The following is a 22,063-nucleotide window of genomic DNA, read 5'->3' on the forward strand; positions in this document are numbered from 1 at the left end:
TTTTAATGAAAATTTGTACTTTAAAGTTGAATATTTTCGCAAATATATCACTGAATCGAAAAATCGTCTTAGCAAACCCCTAATGGTTTTAAAAAGACCTATCCAACGATACCCCACACTATAGGGATGGATGAGAAAAAAAATCTCCCCTCCTGTACGTCTATCGGAGGTACCCTAAAAAAATTTTTTTTAAAATTTTTTATTGTAACATATTGTCGGCATAGTTTACACATATATCCGTGGAAAATTACAGCTTTCTAGCATTGATAGTCCCTGAGCAAAGACGCGGACGGACAGACAGACAGACAGACAGACAGTAGTCTCAGTAATAGGGTCCCGTTGGCACCCTTTCAGTACGGAACCCTAAAAAGTAGGCCCGATTGTTATGCTTAAACGTCATTTTTGTAAGGCAGAGAACCTTCTGTATTTGTACTATATAACTTATTCTGTGGTGATACCATCTGCAATTTTTTTAAATTTCCCGCGTTTTTGCAAGTTCATCTTTCTTTAGCCAGATTGATATGGCCGAAGCGCGCGGTGCAGCCCGCGCCGCACCACGCTGCGCGGGAATTCGATAAAAATTCGGAAATAGGTACATAATAAAGAGTCCGTTGGACAATCGAACAACAAGCTTTCTTCGCATATGAAACATATCTCACTTTAATTTCCGGCCGTTATACGCGGGACACCGCTCGCGTCGACTTAGTACCCAACACTATGTTGCAGCGTTTTATATCTATATATATGTATAAAAGAAGAAACTGACTGACTGACTGACTTATAGATCCACGCACAGCCCAAACCGCTGGGGCTAGAAACTTGAAATTTGTAATATATATTCCTTAATAGATGTAGACGCACACTAAGAAAGGATTTTTCGACATTCCTACGGGATAGGGAAATATCTAAACTTTTTTCACTTCTTTGTTTGTAGTCGAATCTCCGAAACTAATGAGCCGATTTTAAAAATTCTTTCACCGTTAGTAAGCTATACTATCCTTGATTGACATAGGTTACTTTTTATCCGGGATAATGCAAACTTCCCGCGGGATAGAAATAAATTAATTCAATTTCGGAGCTAATTTTAAAAAATCTTACATATTGTGATATGACTATCTCCAAATAACAAAGGCTACTTTTTCTTCGGGAAATTACAAAATTCCCATGGGATAGAAAAAACTGAATGCAACTTCGGGAATGATTTTTAACGTTCTTTCACCAAAAGTAAGCTACAGTATTCCTGATTGACATAGGATACGTTTTTCCGGTAAAATAAAAAATTCCCCCGGAATAGAAATAAGTAAATTCAAATTTGGCACTGCTTTTAAAAATTCTTTCATATGATATATAATTGACTATCCTCGATTGACATAGGCCACTTTTTTTTCGGAAAATCCAAAATTCCCGTATTTATATGTCCATGTAATCCTCCGAAAAATCAATCAAAACACGAAAAAAAGGATCGCAGAAAGTAAATTTATGTTAATTGTTACCCCAAATTTAACGCGAGCGAAGCCGCGGGCAAAAGCTAGTAGAACATAAATATGCTACAGCGATATTGAGGAAAAATGGACAACAGTAAAATTACGGTAAATCTAATACCTTACTCCTACCTTATGCCACTACCGTCGCCGAGAAGCGAGAAGTCAGTGTTTTTAGTACGAAAAATTAGTGCGTCGGTGAGAAAAGGGGAAAAAAAATACTGAAATCAGTCGCTTTTCGCAACTCACCGGTGGTGAGATAGAGATAGAGATAGAGATAGAGCCTTGCGATGGGTACTGAAGCTAATTAAGAGCACGATAAACACGAGCTTCTCCGATAAAATACGATCTAAAACAACTACACAAGCTCTCCATCTGTAACCGCGGTGTAACCGATGCATATCCACGCACATTTCTTCTAGAGGGAGCGAAGTGTCCCCGTGCGCGGTCCAGGCGCGCGGCGCCCGAGCAGCCGCCTAATTTCCGGCCGCCATTAGTGCCGTCTTCCGCTTGGGGCGCGGCGCGGGCCGGCGACGGCGCCATGCAGTAGGTAGCCAGGCTCGGGCCCGACACAACATTGACACAATAACACCCGCGGGCACGCGTCATAATAGCGAAGTTCAAAAGAACGAATTTCACTAGGCCACTAAAACGAAAGTATTCAATTCCAAAGTACGTTTGAAAGACAGAAAGAAAGAATACATTTATTCGCTAACACAGAGACACACATGGTCATATACAGGGGTGCGCCAAAGTTCATATAAAATTGCAAATTCGATTATTGAAACTTCGAAAATGTATCTCATACAATTTTACATCCTAATGGTCATTATACATTTTTATTTTAGATAATAACCATTGAAACTCCGAGTTTATTATACTCATAATGTCATTCAACATAAATACCTCTATTACTACAATTTTTGTATATATCATTATTCAACATATCGATTTCAGGCAATAACATTTGGTATTATATTTATATATTTTAAAACATACATTTGTTTTTTGCTAATCTATCCATACATAAATGCAAGCAAATTCAAAATAAGACACTAAAAAAACTAACAAAGCCAGTTAGGTTAGGATTGTGACCTTCATAAAATCTAAATACTGCCAAAATATGGGTTAGGTTAGGTTAGAACTGCGACCCTCACGGAACCAAAATCCTGCCAGAAAAGTGGGTTAGGTTAGGTTAGAACTGCGACCCTCACAGAACCAAAATACTTCCAGTTAAATGGGTTTGGTAAGGTTAGAACTGCGACCCTCACAAAACCGAAATCCTGTCAGAAAAATGGGTTATGTTAGGTTAGAACTGCGACCCTCACAGAACCGAAATCCTGCCCGAAAAGTGGGTTAGGTTAGGTTAGAACTGCGATTATTATATGAAATAAGTTTATAAATAAAGAAATTCTCTCTAGTAACATTATGGGTATAGATAAAATCTCAGTGTTGACATTATGAGTAAAAAAAAATCGAAATATGTATCATTATGAACAATGTAGGTAGTAGTAAAAATAATTATTTTAAAAATATATAACAAACAATTTTCGGAGAAATGATGATTATAATTAAAAAGCGGTATATTATAAATAATCGAATAAAAAATTGTATATGAGCCAATATGGACCCCATATACAGCAAAATTTGGACTGAAAGGCTAGAAACCCGAAGCTTACGACTTCAGTTAGAACGGTTTCACACTGCGTCAATATGATTCCGTGCCGTCACCGTTTTTTAAGCAGCGGTGTGGTCGCACCTTTATTCTGTCGTCATCCTGATCGGAGCGGTGGACTAACCTAATACTAGACTGCGCATGTAAGTGTAACCATCTCTACAATCGCGACGACTAAATAACCAATGTTTGATAGAAGCCCATTACCACCGTACGCTGCATTAAAATCCACGAACCCAGTTTTAGTTTCAGTCGTAGTTTCCGTAGATTTTCTGCCGAACTCGAAACCTTAACCGGAACTCCACTTGGCTGAGTTTCCACTAGAACTGTACTGTGCGAGGATAGGTTAATAAAGCGTTTCTATTGGTTCATGAAGCACACATTCCTCGCAACACATCTCTGGTGGATACGCAGCCTTACGTCGAAACTCGCTGCAACCGAATGCACGCTCGTGCACTAAAACCAAATACGCAAGCAGAGCCACGCGGCAACCCATCGCTGCCATTCCGAATAATATCACGACATAATATCCTCATTCGGCCAAATGTACATAATTCTTTAATCTTCCGCTCTCTGAATATCTAAATAGGGTTCTTTTGTGTGCGGCTCATTTATCGGGGCCCGCGGGCAGCGGTTCTTTATTTAACTTGGCTAACTGTTTCTTGTTGTTTCGCCGTTTGTGCAGACATTGCGACGCGCGGTTCCCGGCCCTACTCGTATACTACGATGTGCGAAATTGGAACTTCGTATCTTGCGGGCTGACGCTAATATTATTTAATACGAGAGTGAAAGGGACGGTGCGATACGAACTAAGATTTTTAAATTTCGTCGTAGCCGCCCAGCTCGGAATTTACGGAGCTTATCGTCTATACATAACTATAATCTTATGCACACCAGTGCGCGGAGTGAATATTTTCGTAATGTAATCTGGAGTGTGAGAAAAACGTGAGTTTCACCATTATTTGTCATTTCATTAACTGAAGTCACATAAGAATGCTCAGGAAGGCGACGGGAATAAACTAGTGTCCTAAAAGATTCTGTTTAGTTCGTCAATTTAACAAAAAATGTTGGAGATATAGCCAGTAATGAGTTCCGCGTAAGGTGACGCCGTGCGACACGTTAACACGGTGTGACGTCACGGACCCTCCCCCCCTAACTATGACGCGATTCTTTATAATTTAAGGTAATTGTGGGCAAAGCAAAGGCAAAGGTGTGGGCAAGTATGGATAAGAGTGGGAAAGTGTGAGCTGGAGTGAGAAAGTACGGGCAGGTGTGGGCAAGTATAGGAAAGTGTAGGCAAATTTAATGTGGGCAAATATGGGGAAGTGTGGGCACACGTGGGCAACTTACGCTCGTTCTTGGGCGCGGGCGGCTTGCGCGTGGCCCAGTTGGTGCGGATGGAGCGCGACCCGAGCCACTGCCCGTTCATCGCCGTGATCGCAGACTCCGCCTCCTGCGCACAACACAACAACTTTACCTACTACATTCATACATGCCGCGCTGGCCCAGTGGTTTGCCCTACTATGGCCTTTCAAGCAGAGGATCGTGAGTTGAAATCCGGGCTTGCACCACTGACTTTGTTGAAATTCATGTGCAAAACCACATTTGAAATTTACCATGAGCTTTACGGTCAAGGAAAATATCGTGCAAAAACCTGCGAAATAATTTAATGGTGTGTGCGAAGTTCCCAATTCGTATTCGTACTGAGCCCGTGTGGGAATTACCCCTTTAAGTTTGTGTAAGTATATTTTCCCACGAGTAGATATTCCCACGGGATAGGGATAAAATCTCGAAAAAACAACCGCTGGGCTTAGAGTCGTGAAATTTGACATGAGTGTTTTAATGTAACATCAATGAAAACCACGATTAAATATTCGGGAATTCGCACAGGATTTTTTAACTGGGAATTTCCTCAGTTCCTGGATCTAAAGATTTACGTGTGCGAAGCCACGGGTAAAGACTAGTTTATTACAAAATACGTTTCATTCTGTTATCAGACCAGTGAAGGTCGATTTAAGTTCGGGTCTTAGACCAATAGGGTAAAACGTAATCACGGATGGACCCCCCATGAGCCATGAGTGACAATGATGATGATGATGACGGTTTACTTACAGATTTCTTGAGGAAGGACACGAAGCCATAGCCCTTGGACTTGAGCGTCTGCGGGTCGCGCACCACGCGGCAGTCCCTGCAACAACAGCCCCCCCCCCCCGTCACTCACTTGTTGGCTGCGTACGCGCACCACGTTCATGCAATACGTTAGATGCAAGGATATTAAGGTAAGCGCTGTGGTAGATACATTTTTTTTGTAAGTATTGCAACATAATCATGACATTATCGAATGTTTTTTTATAATTTTGAGTTAGTCTAGTTTTGAAGTCAAATAAAAATTAAATGTGTTAAAAATCCAGGACTTTTATTTATGAGCCACCTTGGAACCTTTTCAAAGGAAAAGCCGTTACGATTTTTCTTATTAGTTAATGCGATGTCACAAAGACGTTTATTGTGAAATGGTTTCAAGGTGGCTCATGAATTAAACTCCTTGACCGTACGAGAGGTTGGATGCCGAAGTCGAGCAGGACAGAACTCAATGATGATTAGGTTTAAATTGTTAATTATAAGTTTTGTATTTATAATTATTCTTCTGCTTAAATTTAAGAGCTATGCTCTGGTCGGTGCAGTAATCGCCACCCCGTGCGGTCTTTGGCCAGCTGTTTGACTTCCAGATACGACACGACACCCACCCTTTCCTTCACCTGGTAAAAATAGGTCAATCTTGGTCTTTCTCTACCTCGTTTTCCTTCTATTTTGCCTTCCAGCAAGTTAAGAAAGAAATTATTACGAGAAGTAAAATTATTTAGTTGAAAATCTGCCTCAACAGTGAGGTTCCCGATACGCATCGGATCCAGATGGGAATTTAAAGTAAACGTACCAGTGCTCGTCACTGCCCCAATAGTTGGCATCTTTAATCTCATGTCATTAGCAATAATAGAGATGACAGCAGGGTGTCCTATATTGGGTATTAGCGTGTCGAGCACTGGGTCCTTTACCTTATATATTGTGATGTCCTCCATGTCGTGTCCGACAAAGGCGAACCTTTAGGCTTGTTTATTATGTGCCCGAATATGGCTGGCAAAGCCAAACTTAGTCTTAAAGGTCCTATTACAGGGCGCGCAATGTAATTGACCACTATCATTATACGTGTAAGTGTAGGAAGGTCTCGGGCGGGTCTTTATAATAAGACGTTTGTCATCCAGGTGTTCTAAGCGATGCGTCTCATTTGCAACAGCCTTATTTACAGAGCGGTGCTATTCCAGTCTCTGCTTCGCGAGTAAGACATGCGGTAAGGTGGCGCTTTAGGACGTCCCTGTAACGCTAGAACTGGCCTCCCGGAGTCCGCTTTCCTTATTTTAATTGAGAGTAAAAGACGGCCTTAGGGAGTCTACCATCGTTCATACGCACAGGGTGTCCGCACCACCTTAGCTGTCCTTTAATTAACAAAGACTCAATGCCACTGAGATTGGTTCGCCTGAGGATTTCAGTGTTTGAGACTCGGTCCTGCCACTTAATGCGAAGTATAGATCTTAGGCACTTCATATGAAAGGCATCGAGACGTTTCTGTGGCGTATAGTACTTACCTTATTATATATGTGATTGTGACTATTTGTTGTTTATTTGTTTGTCCATTATTTGTTTACTGTTATCCTTTCACGCCTAAAACACTGAATCGATCGTGATGAATTTTGGTTTGGTGATAGTTTGAGATCCCAAGAAGGACATACGATAGTTTATATTCTGGAAAAATGGATTGTTCCCGCGGGACAACGATTAACGAATTATACACAGGCAAGCCTCCGGGCCACAGGCAGCTAGTAATTATTATAATCTATGCTCTTGGCCGTTGAATTAAAATCGCGACAACATCAGCGCATAAACACTAAGGTTTACAACGGTGAATAACATTGCCAATTCAAAGAATGCCTCGCACATTTCCGCAGTCCAACATCATCCAATACAGCCGCTCTTGCATCCCGCTCTTTCGCGAGCGGCCCGCGGCCCTCTCTGTCCCTCCACGGACGTTAATGTTTAATGTGCGCCGTAAAAATGTTTACGTTAGCCGATAAGAGCATTTTGTTCAGCTGTCAGTCCGCGGGCGGCGGGCGGCGGGCGCGGGCGGCGGGAGGGGAGAGGACATAAATTAAAATTTAAGTACGAACTTCTTTTCTGATTGCCAATTATCTACATAGAAACTGTTGAAATCGGCCATGTTTCTGTACGGTGTTATAGAGCCATTTAAATCCGAAGCAGTGCATCGAACCTTCATCCTTTATATCAGCCGTGGGACATCCACCCTCGGACACAGTCCTCCCCCATAGACCTCCAGTTGCTTCGGTGGGAATCCGCGGCTTAAACCAGATCATCCGTCCATCTCGTTGTTAGACATCCTACGATGCGTTTGCCGATCCGCGGTCTCCATTCTCTCGAAGGCATTCTTTGAATTGGCAATGTTCGGCTCCAATGACCATTTTGTTCTCTGTGCTAAATGGCCTGCCGATTACGATTTCACAAGCTCATTCGCTTGGCTATGTTGGTGACCCTGGTTCTTCTACGTAACTTCTCAATTTCCCAGCACTAAGTGATACTGTTCTCTTTAGCAGTTGACACTCAAAAATGAACTCTGTGACTGGTCGTATGACGGTCAGCGGTGGGCCAGCTGGTAAGAAAATATAGCTGTTATCAAACGCAAATGTCGAATTACTTCATAATCATGAGCCGGAAGTCGTCCACTGTTGAACAAAGGCCTCCCAATTAGAACTTTTCAAAGAAGGATTACTCGCCACGTGCATCCACTGAACGATTAATCTAAATCTGATGTGAATGACAGAAAACCAAAATGACAGACTGAATTGACGCCAGAATGAGCGCGTAACCGAAGTCATAAGTTTCGGAGCCTAAAGTGCTCGGGGCACAAACAGTGTCCCCATGGCCGGCGCGGCCGCGCGTTGGCAACTTCTCACTCCAATACTTCAGATAGTTCTAGAGCGTGGAGCGACTAACAGCGGAAACAACGGAGACGCTGCGTTGACGACGCATCAGCGTATTATAAGCGGCGTACGATACGCTTTAGAAATGGGACGTGTTGAGCGTTTTCATTTACTTTATATTAAGAATACCTACATACAACTCAGCTGGGCAACTGTACTGTCACGCGCGTAGGAGAGTATTTAAAAGTAAATTCGGCCTAGCCAGCCATATCAGAGCCCACAATAGGCGTCTTAATTCATAGATGATAATTTTGTGGGGTCGCCGTCATCGAAACCGATGATGAGGACTATATATTAAGAATATCCTCGCAAAAATATTTCTCTAGACTCAGTGTTTGAGATTTCGGAATTACGAGTACAATCACACATACTAATTTCTTGGAAATATTGGCAGAACGGCTGGTAAATATCATATTTTAGCCATTTTGGGCTCCACTGACAACCAATTTTGTTGCACATAGCGTCTGGCAACCGCTGAGTGGAGGCCTTTTTGGTGTCCTGTCGTGTCACCACGTAAGTTAGTTTTAGTGTTGTAGTCTTATAAATTACTGTAAGGTGGTGGTACTGATAACACCTAAATAAATATTTCTTTTCTTTCTTTCATTTCTTAAAGTCTACAGCTCATAGGGTCACTACTCACCATCATCATAATAATATATTTAAGATCCTAGCTCTTGTCGGTGGAGAAATCGCCATTCTGTACGCCTCTCTGCCAATGCTTTGAGCTCCTGATACGACATTCTCTCTTGCCCTCTATTTTCCTTTCAATTATTAAGGGTCACTTCACTACTGTTGCTCTGAATTGTTTATTATGTGGTGTCCGAGTAGTTATTTGTATTGTGTTGTATTGTATCGATGTGATCCGCTGGCAGTGGGGCGCGCGGTTGGTGCGCTGCCAGCGGGAACATCCCGCTCATTGCAGCCGGCGGACGCGGCAGGCGTCGCCACGGCAACCGGGGCTTGGCTCCGCCACAAGGGCACGCTCGGTAGCTGTACCAGTGCTCGGTCACGTTATGCAATAATATGCGTGTCCATGGGTGTCACTTGCTTAATATTAACTTGCTTTTTTAATCCCTGAAGCAAAAATGGTGGCAAAGTTTGAGCAAGGATAGAAGAACATTTAATCATCACCATCATCAGCCTACAGCAGTCCACTACTGGACAAAGGCCTCTTCCTTGGCGCGCCACAACACTCTGTCTTCAGCCCCTCGCATCCATCCGCCACCAGCGACCCTCTTAAGGTCGTCCGTCCATTGTGCCTCAGGACGCCCTGCACACGTTTTCCCGTCCGTGGTCTCCATTCGAGGACTCGTCTGCTCCACCGTTCATCGTTCCTGCGCCAGACGTGGCCGTGGCCAGCCCAACGCCACTTCAGCGAACCAATTTTTTGAGCAACATCGGTGACTTTCGTTTTATATTGGATAGTGTGATTTCGGACCAACACAACAGAACATTAAGGGGCTGTTTCACCATCCTTTAATTAGTGTTAACTGACGGTTAAATGTGATGCCGTCTCCGTCTATTCGAAGAAAACAAATAGAGACGGCATCCCATTTAACCGACAGTTAACACTAATCAATGGATGATAAAACAGCCCCTAAATATAACATTTTAAATAATTTATTGAATCAGGCGTTACTTTGCGGAAATCCATACCAATGAACTAAAGTCCAAGTAAAAGAGCGTTTAGTTCATAACATTTTAATGCAACATCTCACACCTGGGGCGAATATTCGATCGTTTCAACCGTCTCATTTTTCTGGTTTGATGTTGTTTTCGATTATTTGTTGGTGTTCCTGTATTTCTACCAGATAATTAAAAAAACTGTATCAGAATATTCTGCCATTTTCGCAGAAAAGTGTCTAGAAAAATGAGACTTGAATACTCGCCCGCTAATGTCTGTCTGTTAGTCTGTGGTATCGTAACTCTCGTACGGACCGACTTCCGAGAAAATACGATGGGAAAGGATTACTCCCTAAATCTGCATATATGATGACGATAGTGGAGATGATTCTGGCAGTAATGATGATGATGATGATGATGATGATGGCGCCGGGTACTCACGAGATCTCGCCGAAGGGCGCGAAGGCCTCGCGCAGGCTCTGCGTCTCGATCTCGGGGCTGAGGTCGCCCACGAAGATGTGGTAGTGCTCTGCAACAACACGATAACATTACATTACAACTAAATACAGATAAACGTCGCAGTTACATCTCATGGCCTCGCTATTATTCTTGGATCATACGGAAAAAATGCATATTTTTTCCAATTTGAGTGAATTTTTAAACCCCGACGCAAAAAGAGGGGTGTTATAAGTTTGACCGCTATGTGTGTCTGTCTGTCTGTGTGTCTGTGGCATCGTAGCTCTTAAACGGGTGGACCGATTTGAATGCGGTTTTTTTTATTATTCGAAATTAGTAAAAAAATCGGCCATGAGCGTTAAAAACGCACAAAATAGTGTTTTTTTTAATACCACATCGTTTACATCTCAGAAACTGGAATATCACATTGTATTGTAATAATCACATTACTCGAAACGTCACCCGTTGATCGGCATTAGCATTACCGCCGTGCAATGTTTGCATACAGCATATTAATTATCTCTCTGTTAGGTATGTTGTGGAATGAAATGAAACTACGAGTACCTAAGCATTTAATAAGTTCCTCAATGATCTACGTCGGTCGGTACTGAAACATTATCAGCATTATTTTCATTTATTTCATTGCGCTAAATTTAGAATGATTAATGTTAATGGGCACGTTAAGACTCTTGTTTATACATGTCATAATGATGACTTTCCTTTGATTTTCCCCCGGCGAGGCGAGACGAGATGAAGCGGGACGAGAATTGAAATTTGTATGTATTCTCGCGCGCCCGCCGCGGGCGCCGCCATACAAATTTCAATTCTCGTCTCGTCTCGTCTCGCCGGGGGAAAATTACCTTAGTGCCTATTATTTATTGTCAAAAACACAGCGCAAAGTAAGTTCGAACCGGTTGGTACTGACGGCACACGCCGAGATAGACAAAATAAGCGAAACGAAACTATGTCTATCCGGCGCATTGTGTGAGCGAGAAAACAGCAAAAAAATCTGTAATACTCGTACTAGCGCCAGCTGAGTGTTGTTCGAGTGCTTTGTTTATTTTTATGCAAATACTAACCATAACTTTTTGTTTGCTCTTCATGACAGACAAGAGTAACTAAAAAACAACACTTTACCTAGGTATATTAGATCACAAACACCACGTCGTAGTTAAGAATTTAAATTTATATCTCGCGTTTGCGGATTAACGTATAAACTTTCGTTAATTTTTCCTAAATAATATTAAGTAAGTAAAGCGGTTAAAGGAGTTAACTGTGCCCAGCATGACAAGATCAATTGTGCTAATACTAGAGCATAAAAAGTGACTCTAGGTATGCAACCTACATCCAGTATACGAACTTTACGAGCATGAGAACTGAAAAAGAAAAACGGTGTTTGTGTTATGCCGGCGCCGGCGCCGCGCCCGTCGCCGCCGACGCTTGGCAGCCGCCCGCGTCTCGCGGCCAAAACGCGTCCAACTGACGATCGTCCAACTGACGATTTCAATCTGTCTTTTCAATCCGTTTGTTTTGCTTTTTGTTATCTTTTGACGACTGCGTTTTACGCAACTGTCCGTAGTATTATACGCCTCATTGCAAGGTACAAGCCTCATCTCAGAACGACAGTACGTAAAAATGAATTAAAAATATCGACGATACACCATCTGGGATTACGTCACACACGTAGTAGTACAAATGAAATTGTTCAAATATAAACAAACAATAAGTTAATAAAAAAATTGGACAAAAATATTTAATAAGACATTACCAATGATCAACACTAGGAATCGTCAATAAAAATTCGGGTCCATATTGACTCGCATAAAATCGATCCTCAGATTTTTTTTCCTGCTACCGATTTGTAGCCAGAATCATCACTCTTCCGAATTTTTTACTTCATAATTTTATTTGTCATAAATTTGTACTACTACCAACTGAGGTCATAATAGTCAATTTTCAGAATATCGTGATTCATAACGTTGTCACTAAGATATTTTTTTACTCATAATGCTGGTTTTCATATTTCTTTCATTCATAATCATCAATTTCAATAAACTTGTTAATCATAACATGTAAATATCGATACAGTTTTTTTAAACTTAAAACTGAAATTGTGATTATCCTACTTTACTGGTGACGGTTTGGTTCTGCAGTGGTCGCAGTTCTAACCTAACCTAACCTATACTAATGGCAGTAGTTTAGTTCTGTAGGGGTCGCAGTTTTAACTTAACCTAACCTACATTTCTGACATCTACTAAAACTTATGAGACGATTGAGGGTAAAATTCATATAAAATTGATTTTCTGACGAATTGTTTTTTCTTTGTTACTTACGTCTATTGTGGTTAAATAATGTCTGCAGTAATAACATCCAACAGATGGTTATTGCTTCGCCCATTGATAGCGTTGTCATCGAAATACTTATTTTATCACATTTTTTTTCACTAAACGAAAGCAACGCAGGCCATAAACTGTATGACAGTGAAGCTTATAGCTACAAATAAGTCTGCTTTATATAATTATGATAATGGAGTTTTATGAGTACAAAACAATATGACAAAAAAAGTATGACAAAAAAAAGAAGTACAAGAGATATTTATGACAACTGTCATTATGGTTTTAAATGTTTCGGAGTTATGATCGGTAGTAATAGTGACCAAGTATTAATAGTGAGTATTATGACACAAAATTGTATGACAAACATTTTCGGAGTTCCAATAATCGGGGTTGAAAAATTATGCCAACTTTGGCGCACCCTAAAAATTCAAGTTATAAAGTTAATCGAAAAGGTAAAGTCCGCATCAAAAGTAGCTGCACACTTTTGTACAGTCAACGTCATAAATAAATGATCACTTTTGTACCTTGTCATTTTAACGTCATGTTTGAAAAGCCATACGAAATTTGTGTACCGACTGAAAGCGACAATGTACAAAAGTGATCACTTACTTATGACGTTGACAGTACTTTGTCGTTTTACAGCCACGTACTAAACGCCATGCAAGATTGCCAATGTGTAAATGCGACAGAGTAAGAAAGTGATCCGCTACTTTTCATGCTAACTTTTTTTTCTTTTTATTAGCAGCATGAGAACGGAGCAGAGGTCGCTACACCTGTACAGACAATAGACCCTTTAGAGCGAAGTATCTAACCCGAAACTCAATACTTATGTTTGGTTTAATTTTGCCGCCGGTTCCCTTTTAGTTGCGGCATCCGCCCCCGCTCGGAGGCGCGGGTGTCGCGGGACCCGCCGCAGGTGCGAATCTATTTTTCGAACATAGGTAATCCGCCAGGAGCCGCCAGAGGGCGCCGCCCGCCCAGTCATGGAAACCGCGCGATTTGCGTACGACTGGCCCTACGCTACGAGGTGCAAAATTCGAACTTCACATCTCGCCGTTAAATTATCACGTATTTTTTCTTTCGACAATTTAACAAATTACAACGATGTAGATAATTAAACTTCCACGTGATGTCACGGGCTACCACTCCCAAACTTTAGTGCGCACCATCTTTGGCATTTTTTAACCCCCGCCGCAAAAAGAGGGGTGTTCTAAGTTTGACCGCTAAGTGTGTCTGTGTGTCTATCTGTGAAACCGTAGCTCTTAAACGGGTGGACCGATTAGCATGCGGTTTTTTTATGTGAAATCAGGTTTTTAGTTTGATTTAAATGAAGTTTCAGAAGCGTTTAGATACTTCGCTCTAATCTGCTAGAATATTTTTAGACACAATCGTACATCTATAGGACATTGGAGCCATGTTCAAGAATTTTATGTGGACGAAAATGGCGCCTTCTTTTATGAGGTTCTCTAGCTAAATGACTCGCTGGTCTCGTGCCAAGAGCGTTTTAACTTATACACGATACGTAATTCCTCAATCTCTCGGGGAAGTTATTACCAAGTGAATAGAATAAACGACTTGCTCTCTGTGTACTCTTAGACCTTGCGAAATGCCTGCAATATGTGTTTTTCGGAAGCTTTTCTTTAGCTTGCCCCGTTTATTTATTTGTTTGTTTAAGTTAAGTCTTTGATGCTGAATTTGACCCACTCGCAGTAGTCCGATTGATTTGAAATTTAGCATAATTATGTAAATTTGGTGACAATATATTAATCTGGTAAGAATGAGATGTTGACTACATGAGATAAAGTCATTTAATTTTTGCGAGTCGGTCATTTTGAGATGTAGACTATGAGCGATGTGGTCATTTTGCGATCTAGTCATTCTACTAGTGACCCATGACGTCTTGGTGGTCTTGCAACTCCTCAATGGTTAATAAATAGTATCGACTTGAAATTTAGTACGGATATGCAGTTTAAATGATAGTGAAAAAACATTCAACAAAAAGCACAATCAGCAAAAAAATATCTTGAATAAAAAAATATTTTATTAACAAACTTATTTACAGTTTTAACCCGCAAAGCTCCGGTATTTCTAGAGTCTGCAAAAATATTTAATTACAATTAAATATTGGGTGATTTGGAAGCTGCACCACCCTAAAGTCTCAGTAGGTACATAATTCGTTCACAATCATAATTATTAAGTAAAACCACCACACTTTTAATTGCAGAGTGACCATGATACACTTAATAAATAATTAAATACTTTTTGTTTGCAACGTTAAGAAACTATGGGCCACACTCATCTTACTAATACTGGTACGATTTTATACAATATACTGCCCTCGTGAGCAAAACGGCGGGATCTCAAAAATAAGAAATCACTTCAAAACATATTATATATAGGTCACCGTGTGGTGCGGAATTGTCTTAAGCTACCCAATAGTATTATTAATAACTCAAGTGGTTTTTTTTGAGATACCGCCTTTTTGCTTAGTTGGGTGGAATAGTAAGTAGTCTCAACTATCTGAATCCTGCAGGGCTGGTACTGCACACGTCTCCAGACTGTAGAAATAAGTTGACGAAAACTAGCAGTGAATAAGTGGTTGCAGGTGGTAGGACCTTGTGCAAGGTCCGCCCGGATTGCTACCACCATCTTGCTCGCTAACCCTGCCGTGAAGCACTGCACTGTTGTGTTTCGGCGTGGAGAGTAAGACAGCCGGTAAAATTACTGGCACTTGAGGTACCTATCCCATCTTAGGCCTCTAGGTTGGCAACGCATCTGCAATCCCCTGGTGTTGCAGGTGTCTATGGGCGGTGGATGATCTCTTACCATCAGGGACACACTTGCTCGTTTTCCATCCAGTCGAATAAAAAAAAAACAGAGCCCGTTCCACCCTTGCGTTCCACCCGCCCACTATTATAGCAAACGCGCGTGTGGCAGCCCCGCGCGGGCGGCGCTCGCTGGCCGCCAGCCGCCAGCCGCGCTTATCGAGGGCTGCCACTCGCACACACACTCTCACGAGATATCGTATCACACAAACACACGCACACAATATCATTAATATTTCTGAACTACTCCACGGCTTTAGGATCGTATTAATTTGGGATAGGAATAACAATAAAGGGGTGACAGTAGTTGGGTTTAACTTTAATGATAAAAGATGAGTCCTTGCAAATGAAAAACTAATGGAGTCCTCGCACACTGAGGATATCTTTTTACAAAACAAAACAAGCAAAACATTTACAAACTCAAACTCAAAACATTTATTGACAACAAAAACACAGTAAAAACATAAATAGAAGAAGAGAGAAAAATTGGAGACATTGATTTAGTTTGTATTATGTTAATAGATAAGTAGGTGCTTATTAATGTTTGGTTGGTGACACTAGTATCAGTTGTTATAACGATGCTAAACGTTGTAACCGAACAGTTTGCAGTTTCCGAAATAAATCGTTCGTCCATAATAATATGAAACAGTTGGGATTAATACTAAAAGCCAGACAGCTAACAGCCAGAATCACAGTAATTTTACAACACATACAACAACAAACCCTGTACCCCCCCCCCCCCGTTACCCTTGTAGTGACGAGTTAGAATTAGACCTCTCCATGTTTTCCGTGGATGTCATAGAGGCTACTGAGGAGTGTAGGTAAGGTATAACGTAGGCCACAGGCTGGCAACCTGTCACTATTGTACCGGTTTTGTCAAACTTAAAACCTAAATTTGCTAAAAGTTGGCTCCGAAGCGGTATCGTTTCGTGTGCTCTGCCTAACCCATTTGGGAATACAGGCGTGATGTTTGTGTGTGTGTGTGTGTGTGTGTGTGTGTGTGTGTGTGTGTGTGTGTGTGTGTGTGTGTGTGTGTGTACAACAACAAATAAAAAATAATACAGGTGTGTGCACCCTACCGCGATCGAGTTAGGCGCCAATCAGCGCGTAATCCGATGAGAGACGTTGGGGGAAGGATGGGGGGGGGGGTGCATGCGCCACATTTACAACTACCTGCGACATAAACGGGTCACTTCAGCATCTGATAGGCGTCCTCTAAAGCAGCAATTCCACCAATAATGTGCGAGGATGTGTTGCGAGGGATACGTTTTTCATTAACTAACAGAAATGCTTCGTTTACACATCCTCGCACAGCACAGCTTTAGTGGAAACAGCTGAGCGGAGCGAGGCGAGGTACTTAAATGAAGCGTTTCTATTGGTTCATGATGAACATATTCCTCGTACTTCTCTGGTGGAAACGCTGCTCAAGGCTGGGTATAGTTTGAAACATCAAAGGCAGCTGTCATTTAGAGATTTATTGAGATTTAATGTACTTTTAAAAGATTTAGGACCGGTTTCACCACCTATTGATAAATTTTATGTGACAGATAAATGTGATGCCGTCTCTGTTTATTCGGACAAAACAAACAGAGATAGCATCACCGACATCTGTCACATAAAATTTATAAATGAGTGGTGAAGTGAAACAGCATCTCTAACCAAGGAGTTAAAGTATTAGAAGACCGAATAGGTTAGAGTACCCGACTACGGAGCTTCTGGTCCCGGTGCACATATTTTGTATGAAAAATAACCATAAAAAAACATTTTTAAAACAAGCTTTTTTTGCTGACTGTACTTTTTGTTGACTTTACTTGCATTGTCACACAAACTACATTAGCATATCAAATTTCAAGTCGATGCTATTAACCGTTGAAGAGTTCCGTCCTGCGGTGACGATACTGGCTTGACTACCAGGATATTACTACTAGAGTACCTACTGTATTGTCACGCAATTTTCATGAGTATTGCAAATTTCAAGTCAGTCTGACTAGTGGAAGTTGGTCAAATTTAACTTGCAAGATTTGATTACATACATACACAGAGACAACGGGACAGGTGAAACTAAATAAAAGCTTGTAAAAATATGAAAGTTTGTTCTCGAATTTCGGGTGTTTTATGCAGATGGGAGGTCACGACCCTCATTACTGGGGATACGACACAAGGAGGAGGAGGAGGATCGGGATAAAATGTAACTAATTTATCTGTTATTCCAAATGTCCTATACACCAAATTTTATCCAAATCGATCCAGCTGTTTGAGCAATCATACACATATTCACATATGTACTTATACATTTATAACATCAGTAGGATATTATTTCAAACCCGCCTTCTTACAGTTGCACCGTATAAACTCTCGCTACGCTCGGTACGTTTACTGCAACTCGTCCCCGCGAAGTTCCTCCGCTCCACAATAGAGCTGAGCTGAGCCCGTGCCAAAGATGCAACAAAGCGCTAACTGTTACACAACGAGACGAGCCGTTCGTATTTGGAGCAATTGAAATACTTGTAGGGTTCCGTACGAGAACACTCCTAGGGGACCGCACCTGAGGGTGTCAACGGGCAGTATTGCTAAGGTCCAAGTCAAGTCCGCAAGCACTTATGAATGTCAATAAAAAATTAACATCAGTTAGGGAAAGCTTCTGTTGAGAAGAATCCGGCAAGAAACTCAACGAGGGTCCGATTTGTTGTTTGATACATAAAACTGTATCTTTTGAACCATAGTGGATAGATACTTGAAATTATACCGATTGTGCCGTTGTTAGCAAAATCCTAAGTGGTTTGAACTATGATCTCTCAAGGCTCGCACTTCAGAATTTTTTTTTTGCGGAAATATACTTGTCATCTATCATATTTTTTTCAGTGAGGAAACCTGCACCCACCCGCGAAGCAATCCAACGGTGTGTGTGTGTGTGTAGTTCCCGGTGCACTTAGAGCCGGCGCGGGGCCTGCAGCTAATTTTATCACGGGCCCTTTATTTGATCATTTTGATACCATCTCTTTCTTTGGCGGCGGTTTGTGTTGGATTTGTGGTAGCAGTTGTACAGTCAGCCAAGAAATTGGTCTACCACCCTACGGTCGATGTTCATTTGAACTTCATGAGACAACAAGGTCGATTTCTCCTTGCAATAATGTTATGACAGTGACAATTGCTCTCTTTATTATTTTGTATTTACGTCATGTCATGTGTCAAGTTTGAATTGACAACTGACATCGTCGTGTTTTGTTTAAGCATTATTTCAATAAGTCGGCCAATTCGTAAACGGCTGAAGTTCTTTACTATGGGGTTCAAAAGTCACTTTGGTTATTCTCGAATTAACTAATTCAATTATCATTTATCATCGCGAATTTAGAGCCAATTTTCAAGTTTATTCCTATCTATCAGCGTAACTAAAACAGTGCTCGTCTACAAATATATTTGTATTAAAATATAATTTTTTGCTCTGTTTTATTTAGCTTTGCAAAATAATTAACAATGATAGAAGAAACAATTAGATTATTTTTATTGAATAATCATTTTATATTATTATAATACCAATTAGTAAATAAGAAACTTCAGCTGTCAGTCTATATTTCTGGTTGTGAGAAAATCTTCGTTACAGTGTCGCTCAAGAGCTTCGCGTGTTCGCTCGTGGCGGTTGCACCATCTTTGAACCATAAGGCCCCAAAGGTTTTCGATTGGGCTTAAATTAGGGGATTCACAGAACACAGTATTACTCTAATCTAAATCTAAGTGCTGTCTGGCGAAATTCAATCGATTATTTTTATGATTTTCAGTCATATCATTTTTTTTTTGCGTAATGTCTATAATGCAAGCCCATATAATGCAAGTGATTTCTGATTGTTTGAGTAGTAACATCAAACATCATTTCTCTTTGATCGTCTGAGATTTCACGACGACGACCGCTGCGATGACGATCATTTAAGTATCCCTCTTCGCCATCACGTGCAATCCATAAACGAACTGCTTGCCTCTAAAATTAAGACAAATAAATATAGGAGTAATGAGACTATGAGAGTGTAATGTTTAAACTACGTCAGCGTCAGCAAAAATATAGATTTATTTAACTATATTTTCACTTCACATACTTTTCACGAGGATTAGGACCTCGCAAAACCTTGCCGCCCGGAGCCTCGCACATGGTAAGGCCGCCGCTGAACTACGTCTTGGTGAACTAAATGACACTTACGAAACACATTTAGATGCCTAGAAATCAAACTATTACTGGAGCCCTCGTTATGGAGTGCTATAATATTAGCTCGTTCGGCTCTTGATAAATTACGAGGCATTACCGAAATAAATTAGAATAATATTATAAGAAACACTTTTGTTGAATTTACGTTGACAAAAATACTTGACACTTGTCAGTGATAATTTATTTTTCAGTTGCAAAAAGTTTTTCTTGAAAAAAGATCGAAATGGTTTAATTGAAGGGTTTAATTATAACATTACCGCAAAATAATAGCCTACTGCATTTATAACAAAGGTCAAAATCAAAATAATATATGACTTTAAATGTCAGGAATCTCAAATAATAGACAATACGTCATATTTGTGCATCTCTTACACTCCGTTAGAAAAGTCAACCTTAGTGATAATTTGATCTCACAGAAACTTTCGTCAAAACTGGTAGACCACTTTCTTGGCCGACTGTACCATCAGCCAAACATGTGGTCTACCACCCTAAAGTTGATACTCGCTTGCACGAGCTTGCATGTCATAACATAAAACGATAGTGCCAATAGACGTGTCTGTCAACTTGAAAGTTTGACTTTAGCGGCCACTGACTGCACTGGGAATTACAGCAAAGCCCTTTTCGTAAAAGCCGGTCTTTAGCCCACTACACACACACACACACACACACACACACACACACACAGGGCAGAGATGAGGTGATCCATCTGTGCACGTGCCAACGTGTGCGTGTGTTGTGTGACCAACTAGCGGTCCCCGAACGACCTTCGCGTGCGGCGGCGGGGAGCGGCGGTCGAGCTGTTTCACTGACGCTGAATACTGTTAATGAGGTCCATTTTTAACCCCTAACGCAAAAACAGGGGTGTTATAAGTTAGACCGCTATGTGTGTCTGTCTGTGGCACTGTCGCTCTTAAGCGGGTGAACCGATTTCACCGGTTTTTTTATTTGAAAGCAGGGTTTCTAGCGATGGAACAATTTTTTGTTGGTTAGGTTATTAACCCCCGGCGCAAAAAGAGGGTGTTATAAGTCAAAGACAGAAGACATTTATTAACACTCACAAAGTAACATACCTAAATACAACAAAATTTAAGCAATACATACAAAACAAAAAGATGTGTCGCCTATGTCTGTCTATCTGGCATTGTAGTTCTCAAACGGATAGACCGATTTCAATGCAGTTTTTTAGGGTTCCGTAGCCAAAATGGCAAAAACGGAACCCTTATAGTTTCGCCATGTCTGGCTGTCTGTTCGTCCGTCCGCGGCTTTGCTCAGGGACTATCAATGCTAGAAAGCGGTAATTTTGCACGGAAATATGTAAACTACGGCGACAAAATGGTACAAAAAAAAACAAAAAAAATTTTTTTAGGATTCCTCCCGTAGACGTAAAGTGGGGGTGATATTTTTCTCATCCAACCCTATAGTGTCAGGTATATCGTTTCATAGGTCTTTTAAAACCATTAGGGGGTTGCTAAAACGATTTTTCGATTCAGTGATTTGTTTGCAAAATATTCAACTTTAAAGTGCAAATTTTCATTAAAATCGAGCGTCCCCCCCCTCTAAAATCTAAACGGGTGGGTGGAAAAATTTGAAAAAATTCACGATGGTTTTCTTGATAATTATTAGAAAGAAAGAAAAAAAATAATGTGTCTGTCCATTCTTCCAAACTTCTTGTAAACATAGTTTTCATCACACTTGCTCGTAAACAGTGTCGTCAGATGCAGGCTACCTTGGTTGCAACCCCCCAAATAAAACCCTCGACCTTAATGTGCTTGTCATGAAACCCGGTGGTCGGTAAATGAGTTTGTTACTGCATGGTGTGCTGCTACTCCGTGGCACATGCTGCGGAGGGGGGGAGGGCGGAGTTTTTCTTTTACAAATATACAATTTTACTCGCAAATGTGATGAAAAACATTGTATGTCGCACGGGCGGAACTAGAATTACGAAAAACGTAAAAGACTCTCGTTCGTAATTCTTTGTTTACCGCCCTTAAGACACAATGTACTATTACAATACAAGCGATGTTCGGGTGTTTCTATACCAGTGGCGTGGCGTCAGATATTTCCGTAGTAAAGCCGAAGCAATGATCGCTTACATCTTGTTGTTGTTGTTATATTTTGTAAATGTTAATAATAATAAATTCATTTATTATATAGGACAAGCCGGGGTAATAGGGTTCTATGGACACTTCGCCACTGCTAACTGCCCATTCCAACATTTTACTGGCCAATCACTTATTAAACTGCTTTTATATTTTTTATACCTCAATTGTAGGATGCAATAGCAGCTGAATTTTGTTTTTATTGCAGCTCATGTTTTACTGCAATGGTAATTTACCAACGACCAGAAAATAAAATATCTGCCCATTATTATTTCCCCTCTCAACTGATCATAATAACAGCACTAATGTTTTAAAAACATGTTGTAAA

The 22,063-nt window shown here is 40.8% G+C and overlaps 1 protein-coding gene across 2 annotated transcripts in view; it reads right to left on the reverse strand.

The window, feature by feature from the left end:
- LOC141444789 (cytotoxic granule associated RNA binding protein TIA1-like) overlaps positions 1-22,063 on the reverse strand; it is a 289,186-nt gene that overhangs the window by 9,337 nt on the left and 257,786 nt on the right. For both annotated transcript variants that reach the window (XM_074110436.1, XM_074110437.1), the window contains exons 4-6: positions 10,266-10,353; positions 5,269-5,344; positions 4,507-4,609 (exon numbers count right to left, since the gene is read on the reverse strand). In XM_074110436.1, the coding sequence (XP_073966537.1) occupies positions 4,507-4,609; positions 5,269-5,344; positions 10,266-10,353 (267 nt within the window). The remainder of the gene's footprint in view (positions 1-4,506; positions 4,610-5,268; positions 5,345-10,265; positions 10,354-22,063) is intronic.

This window comes from Choristoneura fumiferana, chromosome 30 (assembly GCF_025370935.1).
Source record: "Choristoneura fumiferana chromosome 30, NRCan_CFum_1, whole genome shotgun sequence".
NCBI lineage: Eukaryota > Metazoa > Arthropoda > Insecta > Lepidoptera > Tortricidae > Choristoneura > Choristoneura fumiferana.